The 24,788-nt window shown below is 37.1% G+C and overlaps 2 protein-coding genes across 2 annotated transcripts; both read left to right on the plus strand.

Annotated features, from left to right (window-relative positions):
* The first annotated feature begins 343 nt into the window (after positions 1 to 343).
* On the plus strand, positions 344 to 10,932 carry rab3aa (RAB3A, member RAS oncogene family, a). Its single transcript, NM_001003419.1, has 5 exons — positions 344 to 361; positions 4,937 to 5,164; positions 5,294 to 5,412; positions 7,399 to 7,523; positions 9,076 to 10,932. The coding sequence occupies exons 2-5, from the start codon at positions 4,937 to 4,939 to the stop codon at positions 9,264 to 9,266; spliced, it is 663 nt and encodes a 220-aa protein (NP_001003419.1). The 5' UTR covers positions 344 to 361; the 3' UTR covers positions 9,267 to 10,932.
* A 1,869-nt stretch (positions 10,933 to 12,801) lies between these two features.
* LOC141378182 (uncharacterized) lies at positions 12,802 to 24,320 on the plus strand. The gene is made up of 4 exons (XM_073925942.1): positions 12,802 to 12,868; positions 17,975 to 18,518; positions 18,862 to 19,025; positions 22,814 to 24,320. Exons 1-4 carry the CDS (start codon positions 12,812 to 12,814, stop codon positions 22,883 to 22,885), a joined length of 837 nt encoding a protein of 278 aa, XP_073782043.1. The 5' UTR covers positions 12,802 to 12,811; the 3' UTR covers positions 22,886 to 24,320.
* The last annotated feature ends 468 nt before the right edge of the window (positions 24,321 to 24,788 follow it).

The following is a 24,788-nucleotide window of genomic DNA, read 5'->3' on the forward strand; positions in this document are numbered from 1 at the left end:
GCGACCTTCTTGCTGTGAGGCGACAGTGCTAACCACTGCGTCACCCTAATCCAGCTTCATATATATAATAATATGACATTATAAAATTGAAATGGTGGAAACTGTAATTTTAAATGGTCTTAAATTCAACTAAAACTGACCACTATTCTCTCCAATATGCTCTGTTCTTCCTCATATCCAGTAACGTTAGACCGCTAAGTCACTAAGGTGACCAGGCGTGTGTGTGATTGGCTCATACACACTTCCGTCATTGTTTAGCTCCGCCCTCCGCTGACTCCCGTCGAGTGACGAATGCAGGAGGAGCGCAGGTGCACAGGCTGGAAACTGCATCCAAACCACAGCAAATAAACCTGCCGTTACGGTAAGCCAGAGCTTCTCTGCCTACATCAGTCCACTTTAATCAACGCGCATATCGAAATTATCTAGACGTAATGTTAGCATAAAAGCAGCAGGAAATCCGCGGGCTTAATTTATAAACAGCGTAACCTTCATTTGACATCGCTAACGTTAACTGGAATGGTTCATAAACAGCCTCTCCTGCATAATCCATCGCTGTTTGCTAACTAGCTCGTCAGCTGGGTTTTGACTCTCTCGTCGACACATACGTGTTATCAGTTTGACTAGTGTGGTGTTAACGTGACTCACTGGCCCGAGTGGAAATGGAAATCATCCGTGTGTGTCAAGCGGATAGATGCTAACCAGAGATATACTGACTTAACCAGTATCAGTCATGCCAGTCTCGCTTTTACAGGCTGCCGTTTAGTTCAAGGTCTTTCAATTGGACAGTCAGTGCATAAACGTTAACAGCTCTTCTTATGCGCGACGCTTTCTTGCTCTAATCTTGTACTTCAAGCCTGAGCCATATGTTTGCATTAAGCCGTAATACGTGTGTGCTCAGGTGGACAGACTAATAACAGACTTAAAATACAGCAGAAATGAACACTCAGACCAGGGTTTGTCTGTATATGTGAAGGAAATCCTCAGGTCTTCTCTGAAATTGGAATATTGGAATAATCTTCCTCTTAAAGGGTTTGTGTGTTCAGTTCCTGACAGACAGCTAAGCACAGGGTTTAGCTTCACAAAACCTTTAAAATCCCTGGCCATACTGACCGCCGAGCTCAATCCTGAAGCATACGGTGATAGTGCAGGTTACACCCTCTATTCTGTTTGAATGTGTTGCAATTCAGCTAATAGGCCGTGATTAAGGGAATATTGGTTTCAGCGCAGTATTATGAACTGTTTCCGTTGTCTGTTTGTATCAGAAGTGTACAGTAAATTAATAGTTCAATTTTAATTGTTCAATGTCAGTTGTTCTCTCTAATTGGTTTCATGGTAAATGTCTAAAGCGTACTTGAGAGACTTTAAGGTTTACTTCATTAAAAAAATTAAAATTGTGTCTTCCTCTCCCTTCATGAAAATTTTAGGTGACACCAACGAGACTTGAAAACCAATGACTGTTTTATAGGGCAGTAGTTAACAGTAATAAATGGAGAAAACATCATCAATTTGGCAACACGTTGCATGCAAATTGACACAACACATGCAAATGCAGAAATACATATCAGAAATGTGTCGGGGACCTCAAAAAGTGGCTGCTTCCTGTTTAGAAATAGTGGGTGCTTCTCAATTCTAATTTGTGCATCCTACTATCCTATCCTTGCTTCCTTTCCTCACATCTTAGCTTCACACCTTTAGGAAAGAAAAGATGCGAGAACAGAGGAATGTAATCAAGTTAATATATAGATTTGTGTGTTGTCGAAATGATGAAAATCTTCTCAGTTTATTACTGTTTTTCTTATTAACCCTCAGCACATTTGCGATCTCTCTGCTGTCATACAATAACACAAATCATGATATGAATTTTGTTCACATTATTAGAAGGCAAACTGCAAACATATACAGAGTGAACAACTCACTTTATTTTTAAACCTTAAAAGCAGGGAAACCTAGGTCTTAAACCAAATACACATTGCAAAAATGCTGTAATTACAAATATTTTCCACTGTGAAATACACTTACACTGTCAACATCTGGTCTTCCCTTTAGCATTAAATATTCTACAGCATAAGTCTTTTCCCAGTGCTGGGTTGCAGCTCCACTGCGTAAAAACATAGGCCCGAATATTTGGCGGTTCATACCCCTGATGAACAAGGGACTAAGCTAAAGGGAAATGAATAAATGAAGCACATGTTTGATGTATGCACTGTCGTGTCACGTCGAGTGTACCAATCAGAACCCTCCAGCAGACTGTTAGCTACTAACAATAGCTACTTTTCCACTGCTGGTAAGTACTGCTTAAAGCAGGCATATATACATGCATTAATTCATTCTTTTTCTTTTCGACTTAGTCCCTTTATTAATCAGGTGTTGCCACAGTGGAATGAACCGCCAACTTATCCAGCTTGTCTGGGGCATAAACCACCTTCTTGCTGTGAGGCAATTGTGCTACCCACTGCGCCACCATGCTGCCTGGCATATAGACATATTATAGACATATCATTATAGTTACACCACCTCTACCTTTCTCTCTTTTGTGACATTACTCTAGGTCACCCCATCCAGCTCTCACTGGATCTAGTACTCTGCTACCAGTGAGAGGAATGCCTGCGCCTTGTCTACTGCTCACAATACAGTTATTTAAAGTTTGATGCAACAGTCATTTAAAGGGTCATGAAACACCCCTGTCTAGGAATGGGCGAGTAATCGAAATTCAGAACCTATAATCGATCAAAATTTTCAAGGTCAATTTTTTCAAAAACCTAATTTACCTAATTTATGCTTATTATATTATTCTGATCTAATACTTCTGCCAGGCACATGTGTAGGGTCAGGCGCAGCCTTCACATACCCGTACACCTTTCAAAAAAAGGTAACTACACATCACAACGACATGTAGCGCAAGCTTTGTGATTGGTTGGTTTGGTAGCGGTGGGGAGGGTGGGCGGTGCGGAGAGCCGTGTTTTACACAATGTTTGTTTTCATTTCAGTTGTTCAGCATTGCTGTTCAATAAAGAATCATAGATAATAGTGTGTGGGTGTTTCCTTTAATTATTTTAAAATCAAGTAACACACCATTTATTCAAAAAATCTCACACTTGTAATAAATGAGCATATTTACTGTATAAAACTTGAACAGTAGGGGGCAAAAACATTAAATAAATAAATAAAATAATGGTTCATTAATTGTAATCGAGTTAAAATGTTAATCGAGATGATCAAGATTTTGATTTTAGGTCAAATCACCCAGCTTTAACCCTGTCTCAGCAGGGTGTTTTCACACCTCTAGTTTGAAAAAAGTCAGGAAAGTGGCTGAGTCCAACTTTGTTTAGGTGGGAGTGGCAAAAGAGGGAAGGGTTTGCATGAAAAGGGGATTTTTATTACGTGCACTACAGCTGATTTTCACACCAGCAACACAAACACAGAAACAAGGGAGATGGACAGTGATTCAGAGAGCGGCATTTACAGAGGACCTGAGAGCTGTGGAAGTGGAGAATTTTCAGTCCATAATGTTGTAGTGATATTACTGTAAACTTAGCAACTAAATAATTTGGCTAAGATCTGTCTTTAAAAACTGAAATAGTACTTTTGATGATACTAACTAACTTTGCCGTTTGGTCGGCGCCAATAGCCTAGTGGTTAGGTGTGCCAGCATGTAGCACAATGGTGCTCACGGCGACCCAAGTTTGGTTCCCGGCTCGAGGTCCTTTGCCAACCCTTTCCCTCTCTCTGCTCCTAATACTTTCCTGTCTGCAACGTCTACTGTCCATTCCAAATAAAGGGGAAAAACCCTAAAAAAATAATTATAAAAAAAAACGTTGCCATTTGAATAAACATAAACAAAGATCATTGATTACACACTTACAAATCCGTAGAGACAGGACAATCAACACAAACTGAAACTGCGTCTTTTTTTAAATGGAGATGAGGGGCAAATCTGGATTTCACCATTTCCAGTTGCGTAAAGCTCTTGGGTAAAAAATGTTCTCTACTAACATATTTTTGTCACGTGTTAGCAGACCACTGTTATCCACACATGTCCATGCGCGATCAGTGCACTCATCATGGGGAAATGGAAACAAAACCTTTGTTGTCACATTTAAAAATGCAACACTGACGACCCATTTCTCAGAACAATTCTTCTCCTATTTGTTTGAATTACGGTTGGCAACACAACGTGGCATCTCTATGAACAACACTGTTACAGGTAAAAACAGTCTTTGAAGCTGTTATCATGTATGTTAATAAAGTTGCATCTCGTTCACAATGGAGCGTGCTGATTGGTTCGAACCAACTCCAAGAATTAAAGCACAGATGTGCTGAAAACTTAATGACGTCACTTTGTACCAGCCAGTACAGACAGCCAATCTCCACGCTGGAATTTACACATTGATCTCATCGCCGTGATGTAGCTTCAAAATTTCTTTTTGAACCAGATTTGCTCTGAACAACACTAATTCTCACTGTTAGCTAAATATATGTGTCCTAATAGTGTTTTTAGCAAGTGGGACACAAATACATGACTGTCAACACCTCAAAAAAAGTGTTTTGGTACTTCGTGAACTTTTAAAATGGATGTTGCTGACTTTAAATCTAGGCCTCTGTTGTAGTAAATATATTTAGTAATAGTACAGTTTGCTTAAATCCTCAACCGCTATAATACTTGGCACTATATGCAGAGGAAAAGTTTTGAAAAGTGAGCTGCACTGAGAAGTACTATATATACACGTATGTAAGATACTGTACATAACTTCTTTTGCTGCAGATTCTTCTGTTCATTTGTGTGAGTGCAGTGGAAACATTCCTGCTGCTGTTTTGAATTTTAGGCATATTTAAAATCTCAAATGAACAAAATTACTATTAACAAGCATGTTTACCCTAGAGCACATCATGGTTTTAGATGTTCTGTAGCAAATTTTAATCTATTTCATTGTTGCAGATGGCTTCAGCGAATGATGCTCGGTATGGACAAAAAGACTCTGCAGAACAGAACTTTGACTACATGTTTAAGGTCCTGATCATTGGTAACAGCAGTGTTGGCAAAACTAGTTTCCTGTTCCGTTATGCTGATGACTCCTTCACACCTGCTTTTGTCAGCACTGTCGGCATAGACTTCAAAGTCAAGACCATCTATAGGAACGACAAGAGGATAAAGCTCCAAATATGGGTAAAGACACATTTCAGCTTTCCTTTTTACTTGAGTTTTGCGTTTGACCTATGCTGTGTTGATTTTGATTTGGAAGTATGTATTTTTGAACCATCAAGACATCTTTAATTAAACTATTATGTATTTCAGGACACTGCTGGGCAGGAGAGGTACAGGACCATCACCACAGCTTACTATCGCGGAGCAATGGGCTTCATTCTTATGTATGACATCACCAACGAGGATTCTTTTAATGCCGTTCAGGACTGGTAGGAATGACTATTTTTGTCAGTAAATCATGGAAAATGACTTTTGGAAAAACGTTTCTTAGTTTCTGTTAAACTCCAGCCTTTTCTGAGAACATGGCATATATTTGCAGCAACCAAGTGCAGTGTGATTTTCCACACAAACCGATATACTGTACAACATGACAGTCACAAACACGTGTGATTTGTAAGTAGGCATGAAGTTAAAACTCACTGCCTATTTTCAAAATGCATGCTATTGATCTCACTGTGAATGATTCTTCCTAGTTGATTCATCCATTTTATTGTATATTGGGGTGTAACTGTACACAGAAGTCACGATTTGGTATGTGTCTCAGTTAAATATGGGTTTGGTACAAGAAATAAGTAACAAATACCCAGTGCTTGCCTTTTTTTGTTTATTTTAAACAGGCAGACGTGTTTTGTCACAATCAGCTGCAGAACTGAAAAGCTTTTTGTGATAAGAAGTACTTAATAAAACGTTAACAGTGTGTCGAATGTAAAATTCAATGAACTACAAAACTGAAATCTCTTAAAATGAAAATGTTAGCAGTGCAGGTCCGTCTATCAGCTGTTAATGCAGCAGCCAGTGCAGTGGACATCTCCTGTTCAATCACTGCTATCGCTTGTGTGTGTATGAGGTATAAAGACTGGCTTATGTGCACACGAGTCTTAAATTTGTATAGTTTTTTCTATGTAAATGCACTTGATGGACGTGTGTGACCAATATCTGTAGCAGCCCTTTTATATAGTTTTTCAAGATAAAGAATTTCAATTTTTATACAAGTACTACTTATCTAGCCACTTTTCCGGTATTGACCCAAATACTCAGACCCATCCCTTCTAGTCAGCACAGAAATGGTTTCTTTTTCCAATTGCTGCTGATAATGTAACTCTTTGGAATGCAATATCAGTGGCAGTTGTTGCCTTCGTAACATAGTTATAACGTAAATGACAAAATTTTGGCACTACTTTTTCCAGATATTTACTTTGTTGAATAACAAAAAGTAACGTTTCCACTTAGCCAGCTATGGAGAAACTGGCAGCCAGGGAACAGAATAGCGATATCGTTCACACATTGGTTCCTAAAATTTGCATCTCGTGTTTCAAAATCAAAGATGGATTCTGTTAGAAATGGCTCTTTGTTTCTTTCACTGCTGTGGTCTTTTCTGTCTTCCTCCGGTGACTGGCACATCTGAATTGCCTATATACATTGTCAGAGTCATGTTATATGAACCAAACTGCAACGCCCATATTGTGGGACAAATACAAATTTTGGGACAAATACATGTTCATTTACACCCCTGATATGTTTATGTTATCTGGAGCTAGACTTTCAGCCAATGAGATTTCAGGGTGGATAGGGCTACCTGCCGCTATTGATGCCCACTTTCAAAATGGTGCCTAATGAAGCCTTAAAACAAATCTTATGAATCTTTTATGTTAAAAAGTGGTATTGTTATGTCATAACTAATCCAATCATTTTTGTAGCATTTACAGATGTTTTTGTTTAGCAGTTGTCGTTATTTTGTGCTGTGTTGAATTCTCCGTCAATCATTTTGCAAAGTAATGGGTTAATTTGATTCAAATCTTTGAAAAGCTTTGTTTTGTCATCACTGTCCACCACACTGTCACAAAAATTTAACCAAACAATGTTTTACCCATATGTAAATAAATTGCATCATGTCAAATGCATTGTAAAAATGCATTGTGTAAGCAGTGTACTAGTTATATATTATCATTTCATCCAGAAACAATGTAATTTAGGTTAAAAAACACACACACAATTACAAATGCAATAAGCATGTATTGAGGTTCTCCTCACTTTTGACAAGTCCTTTAAATTAAACCGAGAAAGCAATCAAAAGAGTCATGGTTGTAAAGATGTCACCATTTACAATGCACGCTTTCAAAAACTGCATATCATTTAATTAAAGTAGTATTTAGGCAGTTCAAATTCTTTATCTTAATGTCCCTCATTGCTTTCAGGTCCACACAGATTAAGACGTATTCATGGGACAACGCTCAAGTGCTGCTGGTGGGAAATAAGTGTGATATGGAAGATGAGAGAGTTGTTGCTGGACAGAGAGGCAGACAATTGTCTGAACAGCTAGGTGAGTTTTCCTGATTACTTTTACATCTAACAAGAATGTTTAAATGCTAATCTGATGTTGTCAAGCTTTGTCAAATATTTCATTGTCAATTAGGTTTTCAGAGATGAAATACTGTAATGGGTGCAGTCTCAGTATTATTAAATTAGTGAAAGTTAATGATTTTTTTCTTATTTAATTTGCTATAAATTTCAGTTTAGTTTTAGTTTGCTTCCTTAATGGTATTGTTAATTCTAGTTTTTATTTTATGAGCACATTTCTATTTAGTTTTTATATATTTCACATAAAATGTCCAGTGGCAAACAAAGTTAAGTGTTTGCACAGCTTACATTAACTCTTGTACAAACCTCTTAGTAATAAAATTAAAATATAAGTTTGAACTGAACCAAAAACCACACAAATGCAATGTACACTTACAAAAGTAAAAATGATGTAGATTTCAGACAAACATCTTTACATTAAAGATACTATATGTAGTTAAACATCTCTAGTTTACATTTTTGGCAGATGATAAAAAGACAGAAACGTTTCATGTTTATGTTTATTTTTGCTAAAAAAAAATTTTAAGTTATTTCAGTAAATATATGAATGTTGATAAGTGTTTTTAGTTGACTTTAGATTTTTTCATTTTACTAAGAATTTTAGTCCTAGTTTCTGTTTACTAAAAAAACCTTGCATCCAATTAACATACGGCAGGTAAAATAAGTATTGTACGCATCACAATTTTTCTCAGAAATATATTTTTAAAGGTGCTGTTGGCTTGGAAATTTTCACAAGATACATTATATGTAACTACCAAAGTAATCCATGTATACAAAGAAAACAAAACTAATTTTTTTAAATCAGGGGTCACCAACCCTGTTTTTGGAGAGCTACCTTCCTGCAGAATTCAGCTCCGACCATGATAAAACACAACCAAACCAATTAATTAGGACCTGAAGCAGCACTTGATAATTACATGTGTTTGGTCAGGGTTGCAACTGAAATCAGCAGGAAGGTAGCTTTCCAGGAGCAGGGTTGGTGACCCCTGGTTTATAAATTAAGTTATACGTACATAAATTAAACAACACAAGGAAAAAGGTTTCGAACACGCGTAAAAAAGAAAGTGTAAAATGACATGGAATGCCCAGACAGCAGATGAAATCTCTCAGGAGGTATTCAGCAATCCTCTGCCCCTTGTCAGAGTAAATGAATATTAGCTTAGCCACAACACCTACATTATCAGATGTTGAAGATAAAACCAGGGTGGACATTTCAGCAAGACAGTGATTTCAAACACAGCTAAAGAAACACAACTGGGTTCAGAAAAGAAAATAAAGCTGCCGAATGGTTAGATCAGATTTCATCGAAGACACTTACAGAACCAAGAAGATTTGAAGACTTTGTTGAAGTTTTCGAACAAAACACCTGACCAATGCATTTGACTCTATTCCACATACAAAAATTCTTTTATAGAAAGTATAAAATACCTTTGAGTAGTAATTATCTCCATGTGTCATTTCAATGTTATTACGCATAACTAATTTTTCTGATTATTATTTCTCGACTGTTACAGGCTTTGAGTTTTTTGAAGCCAGTGCCAAGGACAATATAAACGTCAAGCAGACATTTGAGCGTCTGGTGGATGTAATCTGTGAGAGAATGTCAGAGAACCTGGAGTCAGCAGATCCATCCATGACTGGAAACAAGCTGGGTCCCGAGCTCTCAGAGCAACCGCAGCGCTCACACAAGGACTGCGCTTGCTAACCGGAATCACCCGCAAACGCAGACTGAACAATGGAAAACTTTGGTAAGGGATGAGCTGATGAGATGCGGAGAGCCTGTCTTTTTCTGCCAGCATCTTTATACTAGATTTTGAATGATTACAAGTCAATTTAGGGTCTAATGAATTACAATGTGAAATCGGGTGAATGACATTGTGTGGTCCAAATTCACATAAATATCCTCAGCTCTTTGGCAAGACATATTTGATTCTTTTCCAAACAAACATTTACAGCTTTACGATCAGACTTTAGTGTGGAAACCATCAGCATGAAGGCTCATGATTGATTCAATCTTAAACTTGAATTTTCCGTAAAGTACTGTTTCACTCTTTTATAAAAGTAAAGAGTAAATATCGAAGACACACTAATTCATTTGCTCCCTATCACTTTTAAATAACAGCAGGTGTATTTTATTATACATATTATATTATATTATATAAGTAAAATGCTATACGTGTCATAATCAATGTTATTAGGAAAAAATAATTATGGTGTGCTTAAATGCAACTTGTTTTTGTAAAATGAAAAATTATTATTATTATTATTATTATTGAATTTTCAGTCATGTTTAGTCCAGTTCATCCACATACTGATGATTATTTTACCACATGTATGAGTGTCTGTGTGCATGTTAGTACGCCATCCTAGCATAGATATTTTGTTTACAGTAATAGATAAGGGGTTTATTATCATTCCACTGGCTGAAAGCAAAAACATGAATTGATGAGCTTTAACTGTGTATTTTGAAGAAACCGTAATATTAAAAACTAATGTTATTCGCTTAAAGCTCTCATTTTGGCCTCAGAAATAAATCCTGCTAAGATAATAAGTTCCTTTATTGAATATGCATCATTGATTGATCACTTGTTAGTGAACACGATACTGTTGTTAATTATGTTATGATTAAGTGTTAATTTACTGCTTTATTTATTGCGTATTTATTTTCTTGCATTTATATTGGCGTATGTGTTCTGTTTTCGATTAAGAGAGCTACTGCTATTCTTACTGATCAGGCGTGGATCCCTGAAATGTCTCACTTTCAGACTTTCATATACAGAAGGATGCAGTGATTGTTTGAAAACCTCCTGTATTACAGTATGTGATTATTTCCCCCCTATGCAATGCAGAAGATTTCTCATACCAAATAGTAACTAAATGCAGGGACGCTGTTTGTAAGGTGCAAAATTGATGATTTCTACCCTTTATTTATATCCTGTTTACAGTCCGTCTTAAACCTCCGCAAGCCACTGGAATGAACTTTTTTATATATACAGAGAAATTTAACACATTAGGAAGCTTTATATGTAATCACTGTTAAATTACAGACCATGAAACTGAGTTGGAGGAGTAGAACACTTGGTTTTGATACTCTTTTTGTAGTTTGTCATTTTGAGTTTTGTTCGTTTTCTAAATTGTACAATAGTTCCACTACTGTTTCTGCACTATGACGGATGTCATTTTAAAAAATTGCACACAGGTTTTAAGTGTGGTACATCATATTATGCTGTTTTTCACCCTTGGACAGATCGCTTATGATAATCCACTACACTAGCAACTGATATGTGCTGGACACTTAATGTTACAAGTTTTATTCCAAATGAAATGGCCACATGCATCTGTTAGAGTTCAATAAAAGCTTTTGTTTGGAATCTGTTGTGTTGTGACTGTCATTGGGAATGACCTGTGCCTTTTATATGAGATGTAATCAGTGTCACTGAGTGATGATGGCCTGTGCAACTTGCAGAACATTCAGGGGGCATCAGTAAGTCTTCAAATAAACAGTTTGATAAACGAAAGATATTTATGGCTTATGTATGTATGTATGTATACAGTTGAAGTCAGAATTATTAGCCCCTTTTTAAATTTTCACAGTATGTCTGATAATATTTTTTCTTCTGGAAAAAGTCTTATTTGTGTAATTTAGGCTAGAATAAAAGCAGTTTTTAATTTTTTAAACACCATTTTAGGGACAAAATTATTAGCCCCTTTAAGCTATTTTTCTTCTCAATAGTCTTCAGAACAAACCATTGATTTACAATAACTTGCCTAATTACCCTAACATGCCTAGTTAACTTAATTAGCCTAGTTTAGCCTTTAAATGTCAATTTAGACTGTATAGTCCTAAGTGTCTTGAAAAATATATAGTCAGATATTATTTACTGTCATCATGGCACAGATAAAATAAATCAGTTATTAGAAATGAGTTATCAAAACTATTATGTTTAGAAATGTGTTGAAAAAAAATTTCTCCGTTAAACAGAAATTGGAGAAAATAATAAACAAGCAGTCTTATAACTCAGGGGGGCTAATAATTCTGACTTTAACTGTGTTTATGTACTATTATATATATACACTATACATATACATATACTGTATATGCACTGTATGTAAATAATTTTAATAATGAGAAAACAAAACAAGACTACCTCGCTGCATTGTTATTATCTCTAAACGAGATTGAATAAAATACCTGAATTGTTTGCATATTATAAGACCTCTCTGAAAAAAAAAGATTTTACAAATTTTCTAAAACCAATAAACACCGGAGAAGGTTTTAAATATTATTTATTAAGTATTTGGATACGATGATAATAATCAAATTATGCAAACAGAGCATTTTTGGGGTGAGTGAAAGTATAAAGGCGACCTTTTTTTCTGTAGACTAGAATATCTATTTTTCTTAAATACATGAAGACCTTTATTAGTGGATAGCTGCTGAGCGCAATGAAACGTGGGCTATATTTTATTACTTGCTCTTATGTGCTTAAACACAACACTTTCCTTAAATAATTTTAAATAAAAGCGAATCACCTATTAAGTGTCATAGCCTATAGGGAAAAAAAATAATGTTTCAGGTCTTTCCAGAGCATTTGGGCTGAATGTTTGACGACGTCTATCTAAACGAGAATGTTATAAAATACATTTTCTTTATTCTTTTCATTTTTCTGTCTTTATTAACGGAGACTGTCTGTGGTTTTATATTATGGATTGGTGTGCTCACTGCGCTGGGTCTCTCCGTTAGTGGCGAGACCACTCGATTTCGATGCCAACAGTCGGTCGGCGAGTAAATGAATATGATAAATGTGAACACACAGGCATGTGCGTACAGACATATCATGTACTGCTGAACAGTAACGGGTCATTTGTTTGTTTCGGATGTTTTTATTTGAATGGTTTTGTGATGATGTGATGGTGTGCTTTATCTGCCGGATTCCCGCTGAAGTGGGCGGGTTGTGTGACGTTTTGATTCGGGGGACATTCTGGGGGCAGGGTTTGCGTGACGTGCTGTGAGCTACTAGCCCGACAGTGGAAACGCGATATGATTTCGGCCTCACTGCTCAACCTCCCGTGCGATTGGCCCGGCCCGGCCCGATTAAAGCCCTTGCTCGCACTGGCCCAACAGTGGAAATGCGGCTAATGTATGAACTTTCTGTAACAAGCACATGTGCATGGGAGTTTTTGTTCTTTTTCTATGAATCGGATTAAAGTATTTTTTTTATATATTGTGACAGAAGAATAAAGCACAAGATGCGGGATGCTACCTGTGTGAGCCTTGATTTATTTTTCTGCTGCTACACGAGTCAGGTAAGCTAACCTGTATTTTTTTTAACTCTATCCATTACACAACATCTTTCATATATATCCGGAATAAGCAGGTGTAAGTAATATGAATCATCCACATATCTTTTGCGACTTCATTATCTGAGATGTGAAAAGCATGGAAAAGCTGCCTGAAGCCAATCAATGCAGTCACGCGCGCATAAACATAAGAGACACGAACGTGCTGGTGGAGTGGGTTTGTGTGTGTGTGTTTACAGCAGTTTGACTGATAAATATGATTTTGTAGCTAAATCGTTTGCCCGCAAAGCAGCATTTCCCATTGTTTACTCAGGGGTGACCAGGTAGATCTCCAGGAGCAGGATTGAGCACCCCTGGTTTACATCGTTGCTAAAGCATAGCGTTAACGCTAGACACTGAACATGTCATCATATATTTTAACAAATAAAAACACTTACAGATCGAGCTCACAGCTTCTGCTTTGAGGAGATTTTAGCCGAATCCAGCACTGAACTGGGAGAGATTCTGGAAGCTTGCTGTGTATTTTATAATTCTCTGGAACATAATTAATATTAAACTGTAAGCACTTCTGTCTTTGTGCCGTGTCCTTTGGAAGCCCAAATACAGAAACAGTAGACATTTTCAAAACATTTTTAACTTCATCTCTGCTATAACATCACAGCGTCTCTGGCCACGGCGCTTACCTGCGCAGTTTGTATGCGCAGTAAACGAACTTTGATCTCACAGGGGGCGGAAGTATTTTTTGTTGTCCCCAAAATTTGTTCATTGTAGGCTTTGCTAAGCTAACTCTGTAAAAACCGAGGTCTCCCTTTGAATTGAACTTTGAGCTTTTTACATTCAGAGATGTTGTTTATGTTCACACAGCTACATTACACATCAACTAAAGTTTAAAATATGATATCATAGTGGACCACCCCTTAAAAAAAACCTCTCTATTAAACAGCACTTATGGAAAGTAAAGCATTATGTTACTTTTGAGTTACTTTTGCATTACTTTTTCCATACCTGCTTGAGGCTTCATCTCTTTCAGAACTTGCAGGGGGTTCTTCTTTCTTTTTTTTTAATAGAGGAACTTTGCAGTTAACATTGCACTGTTCGATCATTACAAATCGTTTACCTTTTAAAAATACATCAAATAAGAATAATTTAGGATAATGTTATCTTCTGAGAATTTCCTGAGCCTAGAGCTCTACAGGGTGGGCCATTTATATGGATACACCTTAATAAAATGGGAATGGTTGGTGATATTAACGTCCTGGTTGTGGCACATTAGTATATGTGAGGGGCAAACTTTTTAAGATGGGTGGTGACGGTGGCCATATTGAAGTCAGCCATCTTAAATCCAACTTTTGTTTTTTCAATAGGAAGAGGATCATTTGACACATCAAACTTATTGGGAATTTCACAAGAAAAACAACGGTGCACTTGGTTTTAAAGTTACTTTATTTTTCCATGAGTTATTTACAAACTTTTGACCACTTATAAAATGTGTTAAATTCAATATGCTGCCCATTGTGTTGAATTTTCAATGCAATCCTCTTCTCCCACTCCTCACACACTGATAGCAACACCGCAGGAGAGATGCCAGCACAGGCTTCCAGTATCCATAGTTTCAGGCGCTGCACATCTTGTATCTTACGTTGATATCACCAACCATTCCCATTTTATTAAGGTGTATCCATATAAATGGCGCATCCTGTACATGCCGTATATGCAGATTAATGACAGTTGAAAGCAATCTGATTGATGCTTTTGTACTTTATGTCCTATTAGTGAAGTAAAATGAGTATTGAGACAAACTTGTACCTTTTACTTGTCTTCCATGTGTTCAGAAAAATGAAAAATACTTGCAGCGCAGAAATGTAAGGTTCTGCCATCTTGGCTTCTGTTTTAATTAAGCTAAATTAATTAATTAAGCTAAAAAATAACTCCCGTTATGTTTTTAAAAAGTAATTTATACATTTTTTTAAAGTAATGTGTTACTTGTTAATTAAAAAAGTAACTTTATTACATAACTTGCATTACTTGTAATGCGTTACCCCTAAAGGCTGATTTATACTTCTGCGTCAAACACCGGCGTATGCTACCGCGCTGACGCATAGCCCTTCGCCGTGGCCGTCGGCGTCACTGACGTGCACCTCTCAAAAAATGTAACTACACGTCGCAACAACGCGTAGGGCAAGCTCTGTGATTGGTTGGCTTGGTAGCGCTGACAAGTCTGGGCGTGACCGAGAGCCGTGCGAGTGGCGCGAGCGATTTTTTTTACAAGCGTGGAGTCCCGTGAAGGAGCTCCGGATGGAAAGTTTTGTTTCGTGTTTACCTCATAGTTAAAGTTGTTGCACGTCCGCTGGTTCCTGCCTCAAAATGAGCGAGTTTGAGCCACTTGTACAACCAGGAAGTGTTTAGGAAAAGCAAAACAGAAGCGAAGAAACTCGACACAGAGGAACATTTACACCTCACTGCCAACTAGCGTTTCGGAAGTGTTAATGCAGACCAACAGAGACAGCGCGCAGAAGTATAAATGCACAGCTGTGCGCGTTGTCTGTGCCGTTAGTTACGCCGGTCACTTGACGCAGAAGTATAAACCAGGCTTAACACTGGCCGCGTCCAAAATCGCATTCTTCCATACTATATAGTACGCTAAAGTAAGTATGCGAGCCAAGTAGTATGTCTGAATTCATAGAATACGAAAAACAGTATGCGAGAAGCACCCGGATGACCTACTACTACTGGTGAGATTCTAAAATGTGCATCCGATGCATGCTACGCAATCCCATGATGCCCTGCAAGAGAATTCATGAAGCGACGTAACTCACGTGATCTTGACAAAATGGCGGATGTAGTACGTCCGAGTTCCATTCATAAGCTGCATCCCAAATGGCACACTATATACACTTATGCACTTACACACTCAACAATATAGTATATGGATGTAGTGTAGTCCTAAATGGGTTTTTTTACTAAACGGAAATTTAAACCATTTGCCTGATGACGTTTGACCGTAGACAACTTAATGAAATAAGTTACCAATCTACCAAATAATACCTGCCATGAGTATAACCATCGGGAGGTGCTATAAATCTCTCTCATTCTTTCATTTTCTTGTCGACTTAGTCCTTTTATTAATCCGGGGTTGCCACAGTGGAATGAACCGCCAACTTATCCAGCAAGTTTTTACGCAGCAGATGCCCTTCCATCTCTGGGAAATATAAATCACTCTCGTATGAGAATTTTGCTTTCACAGTCCAAAATAAATAAGTAATCCAGCATCAGGGCCTGAAAGCTCCGCCCCTTCCGCCATGTGATCAAAACTGCGGCTGTTGAGTGCGTGAAGTGTTCACCAGTCCACTCTTCATTTTAATGGTTGAATAAGTTCATCATGCGAGTATTTAAAGTGCACTTAATCTTTTTAAAGTTTTCAGTGAGAACACACTGCTTACACTATTTATACTACAAAATGGCGTAGAATAGTGTATTAGTATGCGATTTGGGACGCATCAATACTGCTCACATATACTCAATAGAACATACTTTTCTAATTGGAGAGTAGTACATTTAAATTCAAATGCAGTACCTATTGAGTGGTAGGCGATTTTGGATGCAGCCACTGTATACTATATAGTAAGCTAAAAATAGTATGCTAGTCGAGTAGTATGTCTGAATTCATAGTCTGCATCCAAAATCGCATACTTCCATTCAATATAGTACCTAAAATCAGTATGCGAGCAGAGTAGTATGTCCAAATTCATAGAATTCGAAAAACAATATGAGTACTACCCTGATGACCTACTACTTCCAGTGAGATTCTAAAGTGTGCATCGGATGGACGCTACTCTGTCCTATGATGCCCCGTGAGAGAATTCATGAATGGGAGTAAAGCGATGCAACTCACGCAGGTAGGTCATGTGATCATGACAAAATGGCGGATTTAGTACGGCCGACATCCATTCATACTGCATGGAACATACTTTTCTAATTCAAATGCTGTACCTACTGAGTAGGCGGTTTCGGATGCGACCCAAAGTTTGAGTAAACAAAATTCTGGCATAACCTATGGTGCTGCGAAAAGCGGTTAGATTAAACAAGATGATTAGTCATTAAAAAAGTGAGCGATTGGTCCATATTTTAAAACTCTATCTAGAGAGGTTATGATTGATTGTTGATTGGTCTCACACAGTCACGTGATGCAATTTCGCAGATCTGAGTTCACCAAACTTAAATTTTGTAAAGCAGCAAACTGCAAAACTTGTTGCAAGACCTTGCGTTATCAGTTTCTTGCATTCGCTTGCATATGAATGGAAGTCTCTGGGGCCAAAAAGGGCAGTGTGACTGCACTTCAAGAGTTCAAAAGAGGACAAATTGTTGATGTGCGTCTCATTGGTGCATCTGTGACCAAGACAGCAAGTCTTTGTGATGTATCAAGAGCCACGATATCCAGGGAAAGGAAGGATGAACTGCATACAACAGGAGTAACTGCAGACGCAAGAAGAAGCTGAAAAAGATGTCTGAGAAACTGAACAGATAAGCCTAATTAAGTGTCTTGTAAATGTGAATTAGCAATATAATTAAAGCTAACATCAAATATAAATTTAAAACAAAGATGTATTTAAGAATACATTTATCTTATTATGACAGACCATATCTTGATTGAAAAAGTGAAACCGCTGGCCTACAGGGAGCTGCAAGACTGGATGCAACGCTTGATTTGTCTAATTAATAGTGTAGGCTTATTAAGTAGTAAGTAACAACCAAGAAGAATTTTGATACTTTCTGCGTCTCCAGATAATGAAGGATGAATGACAAGCACACAGATGCTAAATGAAGAGAGTCTGGGGAATTCAAAAACCACATGTTAAGCGCACTATATAAATTACCTTCTGTCGAAACAGCGTCACACAGTCCAAACGTTTTCTGAAGAAGATCAAAGAGCCATCGACATCTGCACCAATTCGTTAATGAATGTTGTATTGAACTGACAAGTGGAGGCCTGCAAAACACGGTAACACCCAACGCTCTTTATTATATCGCAACGCAAGTATGGCTGTGCTCGCCTCTTGTTATCAGATTTCTATGGATAATAGCGCTGAATTCTACACCACTTGTGATGCACAGATGATGGGGGATCTTCTGCAGTCCAACAGGAGCTTTCTTGAAGTTTCTTGGGGCCAGCATGACCCTTCAGTCTGGACAGATGGCTACTCTGCAGTCATGGAAAAAAATTATACATACTTTCCACCCACAGAAGAGCTTTACACCATGCAGAGTGGATCAATACAAGGAGAAAGAATAAGTCTAGACTCTTATAGACCACTTTATATGCAGTCTAGAGAGCTCTGTATGAGCTTCAATGAGTTGGGGTTCACTTGCCAGTGGCTGGAAGCATCAACATATGGGACAACCTGTAAGAAAACCTACTGCACAATGAAGGAGCTCATCTGCCATCTGACGGCGGAGCATGTTAATGTGTCCGGAGAATCCAATTATGTGTGTTTATGGAACGATTGCTCCCGTCAAAGGACTCCATTTAAGGCCAAGTACAAACTGATCAATCATTTAAGGGTCCACACGGGAGAAAAGCCCTTTCTCTGTTCCTTCGGATGTGGGAAGGAGTTTGCCAGAGCGGAAAACTTGAAGATTCATGAAAGGACACATACAGGTAATATTTTTGGGTAACATTTTAGTTTGAGTAACACTTCACAGCATTTGCTACTGGTTTATTACCTGTCTATTATTGAGATATGAACTGTTTATTAGCACTTGTTAACTACAGTATGACCTTATTTTTTACAACTCTAATCTTACATAAACACAACTACTAACTATCAATAAGCAGCTGATTAGTAGTTTATTGAGCTAAAAGTCTAAGTAAATGGTTTGTTAAAAGTGTGAATTGTACATTAAAATAAATAATGTGTGACCCACTTTTGTTATTGCTGCATTTTGGTCTTTTCATTAATGGTACATGAAGTGATTGAGTTGAGTTTTTCTTTTTGTTGCAGGTGAAAAACCTTTCAGATGCCCTTTTGAGGCCTGTGAAAGGAGGTTTGCAAACAGCAGTGATAAACAAAAGCACATACGTGTTCATGCACCTGGCAAACAATATATGTGCATGTGCTGCAATAAGACATACTCTCATGCCAGCTCCCTCAGAAAACACACAAAGGTAAATTACACTGCCTCTCTCCAGCCAGCATACTGTTGTTCTGTTTTCATTTTTTGACCACATTTTCCAGCCTTGTTAAATATGTCAGTTTTGTCTTCAATCATGTTAGAAACATGCACACTATAAAAAAAGTTAAGTCAGTTCAACAACAACAATAAAAAGCATAATCCTTGTTTCCTTTTGTTTTTTCTCATGTACTCAACATTTTTTCACCTTTAATTGATAGGACAGTAGAGAGTATAGACAGGAAAGGATCAGCATAGGACCTCGAAGCAGGAGTTTAACTCAGTTCACCATGAACACCAGAGTGCCGTGTGTCGACGCGCTAACCAAGGAACCCGATCTGTCCTCAACTTTTGAAAACATCAGTTGCACTGACCTAAAATGTCTGAAGTTGAGTGAACAAAAAACTCTTGTGGAAATTGATACTAACAGGACGACATGCTTTACATATGAAGCATTACAAAGCATTTTTCCCTGTTTGCCCTGCCATGTTTTGATCCTTATCTTGTTTACTGTTGTTGTTTTACCTCTTGTCCTGTTTCTAATTCTGTATCGAATAAATGTTTTATTAACATTTGTCTCTGTTTTATTTATTTTTTAAATTGAACTATGTTCTGATAAAGTTTGCTCTGATAATGTTTTGTTTCTTCGTACCAGTTTCCACAAGAGTTTTTTGTTCAGTCAACTTCAGACATTTTTAAGTGGGTCTAACTGATGTTTTCAAAAGTTAAGTACACGTCGGCACCAATGGTGTAGTGGTTAGTGCGTCGACTTCAGTGTTCTCAGTGACCTGTCACCTGAATTTGATTCCTGCCTTGAGGTTCTATGCTGACCCTCTTCCTCTCCCCATGCTTTCCTCTCTATACTCTCTACACTGTAAAAAGTGATTAGTTACTTAAAGTGAGTAAACCAATTATCTTAATAGCAACAAGTTTACAAAATTTACAAAAATAATGCAAGTAAACCCATTGTAACTTAACCCATTGTTGAATTTTTATAATTATGCTTATTGTACTCACTTTTTTAAAGTCGACTAATTCTTTTTTACAATGACAGACTATTTTAGCATGTCTGTTTTCAAATAATTACTGTAATTATTACAATATTACATATTTGGTGCTTCATTAAATCTATAAAATCTACAACCGTATTGAATTTAGAAGACACACTGGAGTCTGGAAGAGCAGATTTATTTTAGTTACTGTCATTTTGCTTGATACAGAAAAGCTGGGGGAAAAAACAAGTATAATAAATGTGTATTGGAAAAAGTGATTAGTTTACTTTTATTTTTTTTAAGTGAATACAATTTTCATAATAATACAAATTAAGTCAACTTAACAGTTCCAAGTTACTATGGGTTTACTGACATTATTTTTATAAAGTCAACTTGTTTCTTTTAGGGCAATTGGTTTACTCGCTTTAAATAACTAATCACTTTTTACAGTGTACTGTCCTGTCAATTAAAGTTGATTACAAGAGAAAAAAAAAAGGATTTTTTTTTGTTCACCCAACTTTAGGCTTTCCAGTTCTGCAGACAAAAAATTTTGAGTTGGCACAACTTAAAAAGTTTAGTTACAGAGTATTCACTTCTCCAGAAAACCAATAACCCAACTAAATGTTTTTGTATTACTGACAAATTCAATTCAATTCAATTCAGCTTTATTTGTATAGCGCTTTTACAATGTAGATTGTGTCAAAGCAGCTTCACATAAATGGTCATAGTAATTGGAACAGTGTGGTTCAGGTTTTAGTGTTTAAGTTCAGTTCAGTTCAGTTTAGCTCTGTTCAGTGTGATTTAATCATTACTGAGAGTTCAAACACTGAAGAGCAAATTCAATGATGCGTAGCTCTACCAATCCTGAACCATGCGAGGCAGTGGCGACAGCGGAGAGGGAAAAAAAACTTCACCTGATGGGAGTGAAGAAAAAAAACCTTGAGAGAACCAGACTCAGTTGGGCACGACCATTTTAATTTCTCCGCTGGCCAAAAGTCTTGTGCAGAACTTCATTCGCCGTGGTTTATGCTGGAAGATGGCCTCAATGAAGACTCGTCTGTCCCTGGAGCGTCGCTGGAATCAGACTCATGTTCTCCACTCCCCACGACCATCAGCGCAGCAGCAGCTCAGGATATGGCCTGGTCCCGGATATGGAATCCTTGGGATCATCACGTCGCTGGTCTTGGATCCAATCAGTGACTCCGCCTAATCTGAGGACCTCGGGATGAGTATCCCCAGGTGAAAATAGAGAATAAAGAGAATAATTAGCGTAGCTGCTGTTCATAGTGTATATAAGCAAGATGTAGAAGCCAGTGTGGAACCTGCTAGGTGATGCACTGAGTGTATGCTTTACTAAACAGATAGGTCTTTAATCTAGTTTTGAACTGGGAGAGTGTGTCTGAGCCTCGGACATTACCAGGAAGGCTATTCCAGAGTGTAGGAGCCATGAAAGAGAAGGCTCGACCTCCTTTACTTGATTTTGCTATTCTAGGTACTACCAGAAGCCCTGAATTTTGAGATCTTAAGGAGCGAGTTGGTTCGTAGCGAGACAGAAGGTTGGTTAGATAAACAGGAGCTAGATTATTTAGAGCTTTATAGGTGAGAAGTAATATTTTAAATTCAATACGAAATTTAACAGGCAGCCAGTGTAAGGAGGATAAAATTGGGGTTATATGATCATATTTTCTAGACCTGGTCAGAACTCTGGCTGCTGCATTTTGCACTAATTGAAGTTTGTTAATAGAGGATGCTGGGCAGCCAGCAAATAGAGCATTACAGTAATCCAGTCTCGAAGTCATAAAAGCATGGACTAGCTTTTCTGCATCTGAGATGGATAGCATATTTCGTAATTTAGCGATATTTCTCAGATGAAAGAAGGCAGTTTTTGTGACATGGGATATATGGTTTTTAAAAGTTAGATTGCTGTCTAATATGACACCCAGATCTTTTATAGTAGAGCTAAAGCTAACTTTGTATCCCTCTAATTGTAAATTGAGTTGCGAGATCTGCTGTGTGCAAGATTTAGGCCCAATAAGTAATAATTCTGTTTTGTCTGAGTTTAAGAGAAGAAAATTGTTGGTCATCCAGTCTTTGATGTCTTTGATACACTCAGTTAGTTTAGAAAGTTCAGACGTCTCGTCAGGTTTAGTGGAAATATATAATTGAGTATCATCTGCATAGCAGTGAAAGCTGATCCCATGTCTTCTAATAATGTCTCCCATAGGTAGCATGTAAATTGTAAACAGTAAAGGGCCTAAAACTGATCCTTGAGGCACCCCATACTTTACTGGGCAGATTTGTGAAGGCTGTCCATTAAGATTTACAAACTGGTAGCGGTCAGTTAAGTATGACTTAAACCATTGTAGAGCCTGTCCCTGGACACCTGTAGACTTTAAGCGATTTATGAGGATATTGTGGTCAATGGTATCAAATGCCGCACTAAGATAATTTGAGGTCAGTGCAGCTGATGTTTTTAAAAGTTGAGTGAACAAGAAAAAGCAAAAGGAAATAAGGATTGTGTTTTTTTGTTGTTGTTTTTGTTGTTGAACTGACTTAAACATATTTACAGTCTATGTTTAAATGGTTAAAACAGGTAAATAAAATACTAGAATTGTCAACTGTGTGTTAAATCATTCAGGAAACACTTTATTTTTCCTAATTGTGCTGGTAAAATGTACAGTAAATGTTATTTTGTTTTTTAAGTGAATGATTATGTGTGAATTACATTACAAATACTTAGTTCTTTAACACTGTCTTACATATTTTCTGTCTTTGTTCTTCATCACTGCAGGCTCACGTCATAGAATCAACACAACGCTGCAATTATGACCACCAATATGAAGATCCAACATTTTTTAAATAACATTTTAAACAGTGGGCTCTAGTGTTAACATACATTTGGATAGAAATAACACTGTAAAAATGCAGGGTTCAACACAATTCCTTCATGTTCTCCCAACATAAATAATTTAAGTTAACTTAATTGTTTTTACAAATTTAAGTCGATTGAACATGAAATAATTAAGTTATTCCCAAAAAGCTCCTTTTAAACAAGTAATTAGAACAAGCAAGCAGCAAAAATATTTTTTGAGTGAAAACCAGATGAATGACACTCCACTCTGAAACGCTAATAATATAAAAAATCTATAGTTTATTATTTAAACAAATAATTAATTTGATTATAATTTGATATGCTACATTCAAAAATGAACTGAAATATAATGATTTATAACAGACATTGTTTTAAATTCTCCCACTTTTAGTCTGTAAAGAATAAATTAATCAACATTTTGACAACTGTTTTATTATTAGTACATCGTTGTAAGTGCATGCCAAATCTGCATGTACAGTAATACATTTCAATACTCTGCTTGTGAATGTAAATTGAATTGAAAAATAAAAATATTATCAGTGTTTGAATTGGATTCAATTAAATCAGAAATCAAAGTGTGAAACCACATATTTACAGTTTAAACTCTAAGCACAACACTAACACTTTCTTGTTGTATTAAAGTCAACATGCTATCATCGTGTAATAAAACAATAATAGCACCATTCAGTTTCATGCTGAGCATTTATTAATTTAAAAGCATTGTGAATGACAGAACGAAGAGGGAGTTGAACATTAGTAAATGATAATGTGTCTGTCTACTGTACTTCAGCAGATGAATTTAGAACAGTGGTTCCCAAACTTTTTGTTGTGTGCACCCCTTTCTAATATTTGAGACCTGAACAAAAGTTCATCTGGCATGTTTTTCATTGCTAGGGCTTCTTGGTGGATGCTGCAGTGCAGGAAACCGATGGTGCATCTCTTCAGATTGCTTGTTTGTGCCTCCTTTTTTCTTCTTCTGCAATTCCTCCTATTGTCCTTAAAAAAAAACACAGGCATGTCTTGTAAATGGCTGTGTCTTGTTTAATAAGTGCCAGACCATATATGAGGGCTTAAGACTGCTATTAGCTAAAACCTCACCACAAAGTACACATTGTGGATTTGGATTTTTTGCATCTCCAATCCACGTAAACAAAAAATAAAGTAACTGTCGCTATATTTGAATTTCTTACTTGACATTTTCTCACTTTCTACATAGGCCTGATTCTCTTCATTAGTGCATTTCTGCTGGATTTCTCTGCTCCCGCCTGTGCCTCTTCACCTTGTTTGTTATCTTCCCAGTCCATATATTCAAGGCCGCTGCACATCTCCATAGAAGAGGCTGATGTAGATGGTTCATCCCTATTGTCACTTGACTTTTTGAGTTGAGTTTTTAACCAGGTGTCCATTTTGATGAATATAGTAAGCGAAAAAAAAAGAAGAAGAATGTACTACCACTTAGCGCCTAATGTGAAAGGGCGGGGCTATTGTGACGCAGACGTGAAACCGTAAGATGAGTGAGTATGCATAGGTTGTAAATTACAATTTGCAATGTGATTTTTCTCTTTCAGTGATTTTCTTTTCTCTCAAAAATATGACACGTGAAGTTTACCCAAGATAAATGTTTAAAAAACAGATTCTCTTGCGCACCCCTAGGGGTGCACGCACCCAGGTTTGTAGGCCGCTGCTCTACAGGAAAAGCAGATCTGATTTATGTGAGTGCTAAGAGGGTGCTAGACTGTGCTGACTTGTAGGGAAGTAATTGTCACCTGACTCTCGATTCGATATGATTTAGATTTAGTCATGATTTTTTAACAAAACTATTTGAAACAAATTTAAGATGAAGACCCCTTTAATTTTTTTTCTGAAATGCTGCACATTTTTGCAAAATATAATA

The sequence above is a fragment of the Danio rerio genome, chromosome 2 (assembly GCF_049306965.1).
Source record: "Danio rerio strain Tuebingen ecotype United States chromosome 2, GRCz12tu, whole genome shotgun sequence".
Taxonomy (NCBI): Eukaryota; Metazoa; Chordata; class Actinopteri; order Cypriniformes; family Danionidae; genus Danio; species Danio rerio.

Bases quoted from the DNA above. Each gene is read 5' to 3' on its own strand.
- rab3aa (NM_001003419.1), top strand. From the start codon at position 4,937: ATGGCTTCAGCGAATGATGCTCGGTATGGACAAAAAGACTCTGCAGAA. The intron at 5,413-7,398 runs GTAGGAATGACT...CATTGCTTTCAG, and splicing joins TTTAATGCCGTTCAGGACTG to GTCCACACAGATTAAGACGT. The intron at 7,524-9,075 runs GTGAGTTTTCCT...CGACTGTTACAG, and splicing joins ACAATTGTCTGAACAGCTAG to GCTTTGAGTTTTTTGAAGCC.
- LOC141378182 (XM_073925942.1), top strand. From the start codon at position 12,812: ATGCGGGATGCTACCTGTGTGAGCCTTGATTTATTTTTCTGCTGCTAC. The intron at 18,519-18,861 runs GTAATATTTTTG...TTTTTGTTGCAG, and splicing joins TCATGAAAGGACACATACAG to GTGAAAAACCTTTCAGATGC. The intron at 19,026-22,813 runs GTAAATTACACT...TCATCACTGCAG, and splicing joins CCCTCAGAAAACACACAAAG to GCTCACGTCATAGAATCAAC.